Here is a 13,681-nt window from a genome sequence, read left to right on the forward strand (position 1 = left end):
AATGAACATTAAAGGAAAAAAATCAAAATACAGACACATTATTTCAAGATCCTAAAAGCTAGATGAAGGTTTACTGTTGTCCTCTTTAATGCCACCAGCATACAAGATATTTATTAGTCTAGAAAATGCAAATGCACTGCCAACAACAAGACTTTTGCTAAGTAAGAAAATTACCAACAACGTTTCCAAGGGTACCAAAAAGCCTTCTTAAAAAGTAATGCTGTTAAATTTATATTAATAATTGAAGGCATAAATTATTTTAATGAAAATATTCTGAAACTTCAGAGAAAAAGTGGATATTCTGTTTGATTAGTTTTTGTTTAGATGGTTTTGTTCTGATTTTTACATACCTGGAACATTTTGAATGATATTTGCCACTAAGGCACTAAAATGGCATCGGATATCTTTCAATGTGTCGGAATCCTTTTCATTTTCCGCTTCTAAGAGTTGTCTCGTGAGATCAACATACTCAAGCAAAGTGTTGTTGAGGGAATGTGTTTCATTATCAAGGCCACCACTTGCACTTAAAAACAAAATTTAATAAAATCAAATAGTATGATAAATACATACAACAATTTTTGAAAGCAATCCTTATTTTTTTTTCCCTTTAAAAAAACCCTGTAACATCATCACTGCAAATACTTAATTCAAAGTCATTTCTTTACCCAGCTTCTATTTTAGTGTTAAATAATAATCTCCTGGGAAAGTAAATTAATAATCAAGACTCACTATCATAAGTCACTCATCCTTGCACAGAACTAGGTTAATACTGGGGACAAATGTTAAAAATAGTAATAAAAAAACCCCATGCAATTTGTAAACCAGAAAAAATAATTACTCCTCCTCGACTATACACATACATGTATGTTATATATGTATATTATATACTGATTTTTGGGAGTCAGTCAAGATATTCAGTACTTCATGACGCTCTACTGACTATTAGAAGATTAAAGTAATTTAATAATTTCATATATCCATTTCCTGTCTTCACTGTTTTAGTAACCGACTAGACATCAGTATGAAACTTAATAAGGACTTAAGATGGCACGTGATTCAAACCTGATCTCCTTCAAAGAACAACTGTTAGAAAGGCGATTCCCTTGCTCCACCATTTTTCCACACTTGTAGTCAAGGCATCTGAAAAGCATGCCTTGCACACAAAAGATGAGGAGCCTTATGGTAGCCCTGAATTGGCAGCTAACTTCCATCGGTTTGGACACCATGATCTCTCGAGGTCCCTTCCAACCCCTATGATTCCATGATCACAGTCAGAATGGCCTCAGAGAGAAAAGCTGACAAAGTTTCAGTGTGCAGACTGTCGTTAGAAGCTATTTTACATATGCTAATTAAACACCTGTGAGTACCTTTAAAGATAAGAAGGGAAGGTGTCTGGACTCTGAAAAATCAGCATTACAAAAACAGGAAAGGCTTTTCTGCAATGATTCTGTTGCAACATTCTGAAATATACTGTAATAGCCTGCTTAAAGACTGAGAATTTCACACTGATTATACTGCTACCATTGACAGATATGTTTAAGTATTATTGTCTAGCAGAATGGGAGCAGCTAACCTAGCCATCTCCCAGCCTACTCGCTCGATTTCACCTGCACAGAAAAAAAATAAATTGTAGGAGACATGTTAAACATATGTCAGAATTTTAAGTCTTCTTTCAAAGTGTAGCTTACACAAGTAGGGTAAGCTAAAGGAAAAAAACAAACCCAGTTAACACTCTGCCTCCCTCAGAAAGGAAATGGTCCAATAATAAAGAAAAGTCACCATCTTGGCATAGGACACACCTACTAGCACCATGGCTGCAGGTAAGGAAGAATTCCAGACCGATAGCTGTAACATGACTTTTTCTGATTTGCATAACGGGTGCAATGCTTTGAGCACACACCAGTGAAAAGGAACATGACACACTGCCTGTTCAAAGCAATGTCCTGGGGAACAGTTGTATTTCAAATAAAACAGAGACCATGGTGACAAAAAGCATAGGGGAGGGAGAGATTAGAAAGCCAGCAAAATTCCAAGTTTTATAAAGCCATGTCTATTTATTTAGTGTTTCACTAAAACCCACTAACAATTCTGCATGCTTACTATACCAGGTCATAATAAAACCTAGCAACATAATTCAGAAGCATAAACAATACCATGTCATAGTGCTGCCCCTACCTGTGACTAATGACACCAGCATCTGCCAACAGTTCAAATATTCGTACTAGTTGTACTCGTAAAATATCTCGACGCCTGCGCCGTTTCATGTTCTGTCCAACACAGGAAACACAAAATTAAATGAAGCAGAGGAAAAACTAAATATAAAACCAGCATGGCATGCAAAAGCATTCTTACATCTGTACTACGACTACCATCAATTATCAGGGGTGCCAACCTTTTAGGATGAGTTACCAAAATTGCTCGCAATTTCAACAGACCAGACAGTGAACAAAATCTTTCCATGGTGAAACTCTGAGATATACTAGGTTTGCTATTATGTTTATCATCAAAATATCATCAGTATCCTGTCACAAAGTGCAACTGTTTATAAGTTGAACTGAAGTGTAAATGCCAATCTTTCTATATATTTGCATGCAATGCCGACTAAACACAGTACAGGCCAGTAACGTTCTGAAACAGGTGTGATTTTTTCCTACTGTCTGTACTTAATTACAAATCTATTACTAATGAAAGTATGACAGTTACCACAAAAAATGCTGAGTAATCACCTCTGAATTTATGTTTATAGAAATTATTATTTCTGTGAATACCTATTGAGGCTTCTAAAGCCTGCTGTAAAACATGCTCTCCATCAGAAAATTTTAGTCATAGGTGTCAGTCAGGTGAGCTTGCACAGCCTTTTTCATTTAAAAAAAATCCAAAGCGGCAGACCTTAGAACTCAACTCTGTATCTTAGGTTCTACTAATTGTGGGTATGTTACCAATGATACAAAGAACTGAAAACTGTGTAAAACTATCCTTAGGTAAAAGGAATTAAGAGAATGTGGAAAAGGTGACTAACTTTTTTGTCACTTGAAATAATGTGTGTCTTTAACACAGGAATAATGCAGAGCTCAAAACAAACACAGAGCTTTTCTCATGCAAACACCTCACAATTCTTAGAAAGGAGAGCTACTACTTTTTTTGTCTGGTATACTGATAATTTTTAGATGCAGAAATTAGAAGACCATAAGTAACATTACCATTACTTGTGAGAAGATAGTTAAAACTGTGTACTGAATATAGTGGAAAATATCTAATTACCTCTGGCCTTCTTTCAAGTGCTTCCTTAATTATAGGATGTAATTCTTCTATTAGTTCCCTGAATTAAAATACAAGAATTAAGATGATAAACACAACCATTAAATTCACATCTCAACAGAAACATGTTCCACAGCAACTGGTGTTACAATATAACACCCTCAAATTTTTCTTCTGTACCTGTAGATTTTCTGAAATAAATCAACATTTAAAAGAAATGTTTCCTAGAAAGATATTTTCCTTATTTAAAGGCATTTACCAAGTATTATGAGGTATTTCTGCCAAAGATACTTTTAATTTATTTTCATATTCAGGGTTTGAAAAAGCCTTGTGGTGCAAACAGGTACTATTAGGACAAAAAAAAAGTTGGCAGCTTATCACACAATGCTCCTTCAGTTGTCATGATGCATTTAGCTTTTAATAGGAATGGTTTCTCGAAGGCCAGTAATGACTAGTCTCTATGAAAAACAGAAATCAGCATGATTTGATGATGTGGTTACATTCCCAATTTGTTCTGAAGCTCCACAGTCTTTATTACTACTCAATTCCTTTTGCCAAATCAAGACTCTTACGACTTCCAAGAGCAGCCAAGAAAAGGGGAAGATCAATAGTATGGATCTATGCAGACAAAGTATTAAGGTAAAAACATATTTGGTTTACCTGAATATTTGTTAACATAGTAACACCCTCCACTTTAGATTTGTTGGAGTGTGACACATGATTTAAACTGTTCAGGAGATCTTCAGGGTCATGAGACGAAATCATGCTTTACTCTCATTAGGAGAGTGAAGTCAGATACAATATGCAATTAGAAGATAATCAAAAGAGTAGAACAGAATGCTGTAATTGAGGACTTGGTAGTATGGTTGCAAATACATTTTTGGTTTCTCTTGTGGCATAATATGGGACACACAAGGTTGGAGAGAAGCATCATCTCACTGAAAACCAGGAGTGTTACTGATCACTGTTTCTTCTGCAGAAGCAGAGCTGGTTGCTACAGCATGGTACAACTTCATAACTATCTAATAAGAAGCTGGCTGCTGTCAGAGAACATCTGATGATCACGGGCCTTCCCAGAAAGTTTGCTTCTCCTCCTATGTTCTCCCTCTTCACCTGTCCTCCATAAAGAGAGAGCTTTCAGCTGAGGACAGCGGCATCGAGATGCACATTAAAACTCATGGCGTCCTGGCATAGAGCCAGCATTGTGCTTCCTGGCATTTTCACTTCAGTGGATGTGTACTACACACTGCAAGTACAGTACATGAGGATCTGAAGGAAAGTAAATTTCAATTCTGGCAGGAATGCTATGATGGCTAGATAGACCACTTTGAATTCAACATTTATATAAAGACTTGTCATACTAGAGTAACCAGAAGTTTTGGATTATGAGCTGAGTCCAAATATGTTGAACATGATGTATAAAATTAATTTGACACAAGTGATTGGGCACAGATTTAATGCTGCTACAGTAGGTCACAGCTACCAGCACCCAAACTAATCCATGCAGACTTGTCATCGGTATATGTGAGAAAGGTTATAAGTTACAGGCACTTGCTCGTGGGGGGAAAAATGTGGCACAAGGGAAGGGACACACCATGAATTTCAGAAGCTTCAGCATTAGTGAGGAAACAGTTGTCACCGCTAATTTTTTTTTAATTTGATCCAAAAGTCTCTTTTTATAACACAGTTATCACCAATCTCCAACATACAGCTCACAGCCTGTCCTTTCATGCCTTTAACATGAGTAAAAGGTTCATTGTTTCAACTAACTTCTTTCTCCTTATGTAGACATGTACTCTACATGTCTCTCTAATAAAGCTTAAAAGGGGTTGAAATAATTTTATCATACCACTGAAAGCTACAAAAGACAATGGTATCCAGTTTTCACAGCTGTTTTAAAACTATTAAAAGAAAAAAGCAAACCTCTAAACATTTTTTCCCTGAGCTTCAACTCCCCAGCTCTGCAATCAAATAGCATAAAAACAGATAAAACACCAGTTACCTAAAAGCTCCTGGGTTGGTCCTGCCAAGTCCCAGCACAAGGGATTCTGTAATTTCCATGCTCTCAGAGCGCATCATTGGAACTATGAGCTTAAAGAGGGAGGAAGGGGATGGAATGCCAATGATCTAAAAAGAGAACCAGAAGAAAACAGAATCAAGTAGTTACCAATCAATCAGGTGGTGCTGACATTAAAACATCAGCAAGTCAAAATGAAATTTTTGATCTTTGACAAGGAAAAAGACTTTCTGAAATAGTAAAGCAGTATTAACTACTTCTCCATTCCTTCTATAATGGAATTTTAATTGTCAAATGACAATGAATGGCTCAGCACAATAAGCAGATGCTTTGCACCTTTAGTATTTGCCCTCCTTAGAGAGACGAAGCAGACTTCTGGTGTCCAACTCCTTAGACTCCAAAAGCTTTCAGTCTACAGTTTCTCAGATTTAGGGAAAGGATCTTGGTAACAACAAACAAGTGGAACAGGCTCTTCCTGCCAAAAAGCTGCTGCATAGTCCATGAGTTACCTACACCTCTACTGTACCTTCTACATGCCAGAAAGGATACATCAAAAAGCAGGAAAGGAACAGCAAAACACCCCCAAAACTAAACAAACAAAACCCCACAACCAAACTGCAGGTGATAGGAAGCAAGGCAGACAGAAATCTGTGGTTAAGAAAAGCGTAACAAGATACATCATGCCTGAATAGATCACTGCTTCAGCCACTGAAGTGAGAGGCTATTTGCTCAGAATTGCAGAAGTCTACTGACAGCAAAAACCCCTTGGTGCTGCTACAGAAGATTTTGTGATTGGATTAATATTTCCATGACATGATTAGATTCCATGTTAAAAAAACATAAGCAGTAAAGCCTCCACAGCTCATACTGGGAGAAGCAAACAGAAACGCTATCCTAACAAATGAAATAAAAATGTATCTAAAAACATGTTTTAGTATAAATTACATTAGTTTCAAAGAACTGTGATAGTTACTATAAGCCTCAGGTATTTCTACTTCCAATAACAAGTAGAGTTATTTCCAGTAAGGATTAGAACCACCTACTCTTGAATCAACGCTATAACCACTGTCAGGAGTAGACGCCAGCGTCTCAGGAGGGGAACATCTCACAGAGCCTGTGGAGGTGGAGGAGTTTGAAGAAGATGCTGCACTGCAGCAAAGAATCAGGTAGTTTCTCCAGAGTCCAATATAGGAGTCACTGCTTGTAGTAGTATTCACTTTCTTTGCATTGACAGGGCTGCTATTAAAAGAAAACAAAACATCTCAGGATAGTAAATAAAGCTTACCAGGTTTCCCTTTGTTTTCCTACTAAATTTATTTTACCAGTTATGTATATGCCATTGCTTCCAAAACTGTTAACACAGTAAACTCTGAATGAATTATTCAGAATAGACCTGTACATCAATAATGTATGCTTTTATAGTCAAATCTGTTGAACTATCATGTGGACAGAGCCACGAATTAATCTTTACAGCAGGAGACTTTTTTTTTCCAGGTGGAACTGCTTTGATTTTCTGTTACATAAAGCCAAAATAAACCCACAGAAAATATTAACAGTGCATATGTCACTTCACTGAAATACAATTACATTGCAATGATGATAAATCTTGAAAGAATATCAATATAACATAGTGTATTTACTTTAGGAATTAACTTACTTTATATCCACTTGCGGAGACAGCAGTTGGAGTCTGGTATAAGCAAACGTCCAAGCATAGCTTACAGCTGTTGGGCAATGTTTTGGAAGATTTTCCTGCTTCATAAAACTTGAGAGGCTTATAATCCATGGGTCTTGTCCTTGAGTCACATGTGCAAATATCCATATATGTGATGGACTGACCACATCAAACTGGTGGCTGATTGGAGAAGAATTCCAATCAGCCAGAGTTTGCAAATCTATTGAACTGGGACAGTACAGTAAAGTAGTCTGTGCATAAAAAAAAAGAGAACAAGGCAATATTTAATATCCATGTATATTAAATATCTCTCTTCATTGCTAAATATCTAGTAAAGTATCAGTGCAAAAACCTCATTTGGAATACACAGAACATGTAATTTATGTGTTGGGGTTTTTTTGTTTTTTACAGAAGGTCCTAATGTAAACATTTATCTAAAGGTGCTGCTTGGGAAGGAACAGGATATCAGGAAATAGTAAATTCTAGAAAAAGGCCCTTTTATACTCATGGTGACTTAGATCTTTCAAAAGATTCCAGACTCTGAAAGCTTTGTTACTGAATTCCAACTTGTTTCCTAACCTTAAAACCAGAAGGGCTTTTCCTTGATAACTAAAAGTTGATGATAAACATATAAATATGGAATTCAGTTGTTACTGACTGATAGTTCCTTACAGCTTTCATTAGGGATAAAGGACACACCAACCGTTAGACACTGTGTTGCTGCAGAAAAAGGGCAGTGATCTTTACTTCAAAGAAATTGCAATCTATGAGCATGATGAGAAAAAAGAGATACAGCTATAGCTGTCTGTGTGTGTATGGTGGTAAAAATGACACACTAGTGATCAGAGAGCTTATAATGGCAGTGTCAGCCTCACAACATCCTCCAAGTTTTTCTGAAGTGCTTTTTTTGTCTGTTTTGGTTTCTTTGCTTTAAGGTGATAATTGCTGATAAACTTAGCAGGAACATACTGATAACATCATTTAAAATATATCTAATTTATTTGGGATAGTTTTGCAGAATCATATCATCTTGCATCCAATTTAACATAAACCCTCCTACCTGGTCAGCCCCGGTGAGATGTATGAAACTCTCCAGGATAGTAGCACTTAGCCTGTCCATTACATCTATAGCCAGCTCATCATCACTCTACAAAACATAAACCCCCAAAGCATAAAAAGCTTGAAGAAAGTTAACTGAAAATCAGTTTAATTAAGTAGTCACAAGAACAGGCTCTTACCTTAGAAATTTCTAAAAGTGTGAACAAAGCCCTTATTTCTCTGAGAACACTGACGGCTAATCTCCTGGTGGCAGGCCTTGTGCTGCAAAGGATGACCAAAGCAAAGCCTTCCACCACGTGAAACACACTGGAATAAAGGGTCCTCTCCAGAGGAAGGGAATGGGCAGCCCCATTGGATACACCACGCTAAGAAAAAGATTGCAGAAGTTAAGTTAAAAAAAAGTAAACACAACCAAGCTACAGTTCCATTACTGGCAATGGTAGCATTAATCATCAGGTGTTTGGATCTTGTTTGTCTGTTAGTCACATTTTGCATTATAAGAATGGTGAAGTAGCAGTTATTTCTCTGAATTCAGTCCAAATAAATATCACAAGAAAGCCTTTCTTATTTCATTTTCTCATGAGAATGATGCAGGGAAGGCAAAATTAAAAATAAATACTTAAGACTGTTACATATAGGACTGTATAAAATTCTTTGAACCCTTTGTATTTGTTTAAAAAAGGTGCTTTCTTTCTAGTGCTACTGTTTAACCACTCCTACTTAATATATTTCCAGTTACACATCGTGACTGTAGATGTAAGCAAAAATGTCGCAATGAATTAGTGTTTAGGGAATACTTAATAATATTAAGCTCTTTTTTTTTGGCAAAAACGCCAATTTAAAACAATAGGTCCAACAATCTTCAAGCACTGCAAGAAAGTAAGCAGAATTTTTATTACTTAACAAAAGTAATAAAGGCCACTAATAAAATCCCATGCAGATTCAAACCACATTCTAACGTTAAAGGACATTATTTAGAAATACCTGAGATTCTTGGTTTTTATTGTGCATTTGGGCTGCTTGTTTCCACTGATTTATGAGCTGCACTAACATTTTTACTGCATTGTCAAGAAGTGTTGGGTGGACGTCGGTCACTTCACGCACAATAAAATACACAAATCCTGAAAGAACATCTTCCCGCCAGTCTGGAAAATCAAGCATCAATGCTTGGAGAGTATTGAAAGCCAAGGCACGGAGTTCTTCATCCATGTGAATTGTCAGCCTGTTTGGAAAAAAACAGTGGTATCATAACTTAAACTGGCATACTCCTAACCAGCCTTTATAAATCCAAGTTTAACCCTTCCTTCTTTACTGTACAGTGTAGAACGCTTCCAACAGGGATGCACCTTCTGCACCGACTGCATCTGAAACTGGCTACTTGCAACATAACGCGAGACCTCAGAAAACTTCTCAAGAGGAGTGGTCATGCCTTTCATACAGGCAGGCACATCTTTGCATCCATCTGAGCAATCACCTCAGGCTCTGTAGGCAGGCACCCTGTGAAGCATGCAGGTTATTTTTGCCGAATTAAAATTGAAAAGAACCAATTATTTTTGCAGATAAAATGGCTGTACTTTGGATATGAGAAAAAAATCCCCCCAAAACCCCTTTGTATATATACACTTAACAATACGTCTCCACCTGCTAGGGTAGAAGAAATTGATCCAGGACTGTATAAATGCTTAGTATTTAATGCCTTATGGGGGGTTTTGACATTGAAGAAAAAGTGTTAGAAAAATTTTATTTTCTCACGATTACTAACTGTGTATAAACATAATTCAACACCTTACAAGCAAATGAATTTATAATTTCAAAGCTAAAAAGCTATTCTGTATTTCTGTACCAAGGCCACTATTCTATTAAAAATAAAAAATTAAAAAGAGGAAGACTTATCACTTCAGTACCATGTAAAGACTGTCTGCGTGTACCACAGCCACAGACCCTCCCTGAATGCTCAGGTTAGCCACCTGCAAACACCTGGCTGCCCAGTTGTCTCAGCTACTTATCAGTACTGATAAGGCACATTCAATTTGAACTGAAATAAGAGAGGGAAGCATATGGGTAGTGTTGGATCAAAAAGGAAACAGGATTAGTTTCCTGTAAGTCTGTGTATCACATTTTGGTAATGACAAACAAGAACGCCTTCTAATGATTTACAGTATTAGTAATAGGAAAGAAAAACACAGAAAGCAAGAAAGAAGGGGGGTGGTGGTGTGAAAAAAATATGATAGTAGCAATAAAAACATAGGACAAGTTTAAAAAAAACCCAAAGCAACAGAAATAAATCCCTATTTCTCCAAAAATTTTCTCTAAAAATAAGTGCAGATCTTAGGATAAATTTACCATAGCCTACCTTACTGGGTATTCTGGCCAGTAACACCTGACCAACTGCAGAAGACAGGCATGATTAGCGTGCAGAAGGAAGCAGAGATTCTCTATGCAGTGTTCTCACTCTACACAGTGCACTGTAACTCTTCTACATACAGAGTTTAAAAGAGAACATTCATTGAGAGCAGAACTTCATCTCCCTTACCTTGCAAGCAGTTCAATGAGGTCAGTCCTGCTCATGCCATCTGGAATCAGTCTTGGGATAGCAGCAATACAAGTTCTGAACAAATCTATCTTAGGTTTTCTCTCACCCCTACAAAAAACAGTTTATAACCAACAAAACAAGAAGAAAATCCACTTCAGTACACCACAAATAGTTTCAATTTTTAGAGGCGGTAACTATATTTTTTAGCATTAATGAATGAAATGAGAATTTATTTAATAGTCACGAAAAAAGCCAAGAATTGTACTGCATTAATGATGGCATCTGCAACACCACAGCATGAAAGCAGCATGACATAACAGTGAAGATACTGTCATTCAGTACATACGTAATCATGTCTTCAGGTTCCTTATTGGACATCTGCACACTAGTCATGCACATGGGCCTTCCAACTTCTTTGTCCAGATGCCTAAGAATGCTGTCTAGGGCTTTTCTGACTTGAGGGTAGTACACAGACATTCCTGAGAAGCCAAAGAGTTCCTGTTACCTCTTTCATTGTTCTCATTTAATTTTCATTTTATTAAAATTTTTGCCACTTATTCAGCTTAAGACAAACTACTTCTTGTACAAAAGATGTCATGAAACACATACGTTAAGAAATTTAAGAAAGGCACATTAACTGAGTAGTAGGAGGTATTATGTGAGAGTAGGGGTTTCTTTCAGAAAGAACATAAGAAAGAAACCGCTAATTGCTTTTCTGTTTTCTCACTTCTGAGCATTTTACTTCTAGTTTAAATTTTACATATTGAAACAGTCCTTTAGAGACAACTACCTTATCCACAAAAGATCAACAGAGCACAGGGGCAAAACCTGTCTTAATCCAGCTGTAGGACGACTGGGACATTCTAGAGTAACAGCAAGAGAATAGAAAATGCAATGCTATCCACCAATTGCACTCAGGCTTTTTTGTGCTAATTTGGCAGTGCAAAACACTTTCTTAAAAGTCACAGATTTGGTCTCAGGCACCAGAAGGTCAGTATTTTCTAGCAGCCCACTCTAAAGAATCAAAGCAATTTTGTTAAAGCAGACTATCATTAGATTCTTACTAAGGAAATAAATACAGAAATGAAGTTATACACATGTACTGCCAAAGAAGAACTGAGAATGTATACACATGTACTGGAAAGCCAAATTACAAAGCGTAAAACATACCTATAACTTTTGCTTCTTCATCTGTCAGCGTTTTGTTAAGAAAAATTTTCTTCACGCGCAGAGTATTTCCTGAGGGAAGAACAACTCCTGTTGTTGGCATTGGTGGTTCACCATCTTTCTGCTGCAAGCTATCTGCTATGACAAGGAAGACTCTGAGGCCGATATTCATCCTCTTTGATAGCAGAAAGGAAAGAAAAAGGGAACAAGAAAACAGAAGGAATTACAACATCAAAGTAATATTGGTGAGGGAAACACAAATCACAGTTTTCCTCCCCTTTAAACAGTCAGCAGTACAGTTCCAGAAGGACAGGCATTATTTCAATGTTACCTATGAGGGTAATGAAAGCAACAAGAATAGAAGTTTAAGCCTTCAGTGCCTCCCCCCTACTGTGATTCCAGGTAACTGACTTGACACAGGCTAATATACCAACTATTTTATAGTACAGAGCACTGGAGGACTTAATGTGAATTTCAAGAGCAACACACTGAAGGCAGACATCGCTTAAATGTCTCATCTGTTAGTTTTCAACCAGGAGGGCTAGGTACAGCTTCTCTGAAAAAAGGCTTCACAGTTAAACTGTAACAAAGATTCACGCACATTGAAATTACTGTTGGAATGAGTCTCAACTGTAGCACAGCTGCTGACTTACTCACCAGAAACAGAACAGCAACTGGGGATGACTACAATCACTTCTGCTTTCCCAGAACACCCCTTCAGGTATTTCATCACAGCTCAGTAACAGTTAACCAGTTTCCCAAAAAAGAATCCCCTGATGCCCTATTCTCACTGCACACAAGTGATGAGCTTCTCTTACCTCTGGATTAATAGTGAAGGTTTTAGGTGATTTTCCAACGCTAAGAAGATCAAATATTATTTCTTTCATTGCAAAATCCAAACGTTCCTATAAAGGAAAACAGATTCATATGATCGCCTCTTTTCTGTTAATACACATAGCTCATTTCTTGGCTTCACAGAGGTGCTGGGTATCATGTCTTAAAACAAAATTTAAAAAAATATTCATTTTGTTCCTATTTATTCTTATGACTTAATTTTCTTTTTATAACATAGTACAATTCAACATAGCTCATCCCCTGACATCATTGAACTGTTCCTCCTGAAAAAATTCCCAGCGAATTCTGCTCAGATTTCTACAAGTGAGCTGAACTGTTCTGGGCAACTGAGGAGCCTTAGGTAACAAATACGATAAACAGCGAAGGGTTGCATGTCCTGCCTCATCCCTGTATGACCAGAAGAAAATAAGTTGGGAAGCTGAAGCATGGATAAGCCATCTGTAAGACAGGAAAGCATGTCTCTAATCTATAAGGTTATAGATGAATGAGAGTTTATCGTGTGAGATCGTATCTTGCATGTTGTTACTGGCACAACAGAAGCACCTAAAATAATATAAATCACCACACAATATTGCATGCATTCCATGTTCTTTTTGTCTACAGAGTCCAGTCTCCAGGCTAAATATAAGTGAATGTTCGAATGCCTTGTCCCTTGTAAAAATATTATAGTAGAATATATTAATTATAGTAGAGCGTGCATGTGTGTGTCTATACACACACACACACACTGGTAGTAATACAAATGTGCCTATCAATGTAAAATAATTTTGCCACTAGAAGGAAGAGAGTGAGTAATTTTATTTGGTATACATATTTAGGGAAATCCTAATCAAGATTAAGGCCATTAATTCAATGCAAATCATTCAATAGCTAATCTTAAATTTGTATTTCTTCCAAATAATGTTTGTTCCACTATTACAGCTCTACCTAGACATATACTTACCTGAGCAATGAACTGAATAATCTTCACAAATATATTCAGAGGTGTGTCTCGTGGGACCACACTACGCGATCCTTTTGGGAAAAGTGCTGAAACAATGCTCATGAGACGGCTACAAGGATTTAGAAATAAAAAGAAATTTTAAAAAACACTTAAACCCCACGTTTTTTAATGGCA

At 36.9% G+C, this 13,681-nt stretch overlaps 1 protein-coding gene across 1 annotated transcript in view; it reads right to left on the minus strand.

The window, feature by feature from the left end:
- Nucleotides 1-13,681, minus strand: part of FRYL (FRY like transcription coactivator) — a gene marked incomplete at its 5' end in the record, with an annotated part of 94,051 nt that overhangs the window by 52,766 nt on the left and 27,604 nt on the right. Inside the window, 14 exons of the mRNA XM_084266690.1 lie at nucleotides 351-523; nucleotides 2,176-2,267; nucleotides 3,262-3,319; nucleotides 5,261-5,385; nucleotides 6,319-6,514; nucleotides 6,933-7,201; nucleotides 8,011-8,097; nucleotides 8,189-8,374; nucleotides 8,994-9,231; nucleotides 10,543-10,650; nucleotides 10,889-11,021; nucleotides 11,713-11,884; nucleotides 12,528-12,614; nucleotides 13,508-13,616. Coding sequence (XP_084122816.1) covers nucleotides 351-523; nucleotides 2,176-2,267; nucleotides 3,262-3,319; nucleotides 5,261-5,385; nucleotides 6,319-6,514; nucleotides 6,933-7,201; nucleotides 8,011-8,097; nucleotides 8,189-8,374; nucleotides 8,994-9,231; nucleotides 10,543-10,650; nucleotides 10,889-11,021; nucleotides 11,713-11,884; nucleotides 12,528-12,614; nucleotides 13,508-13,616 — 2,033 coding nt within the window. The remainder of the gene's footprint in view (nucleotides 1-350; nucleotides 524-2,175; nucleotides 2,268-3,261; nucleotides 3,320-5,260; nucleotides 5,386-6,318; nucleotides 6,515-6,932; nucleotides 7,202-8,010; nucleotides 8,098-8,188; nucleotides 8,375-8,993; nucleotides 9,232-10,542; nucleotides 10,651-10,888; nucleotides 11,022-11,712; nucleotides 11,885-12,527; nucleotides 12,615-13,507; nucleotides 13,617-13,681) is intronic.

Source organism: Gallinula chloropus, assembly GCF_964237585.1.
Source record: "Gallinula chloropus genome assembly, chromosome: 7".
Taxonomy (NCBI): Eukaryota; Metazoa; Chordata; class Aves; order Gruiformes; family Rallidae; genus Gallinula; species Gallinula chloropus.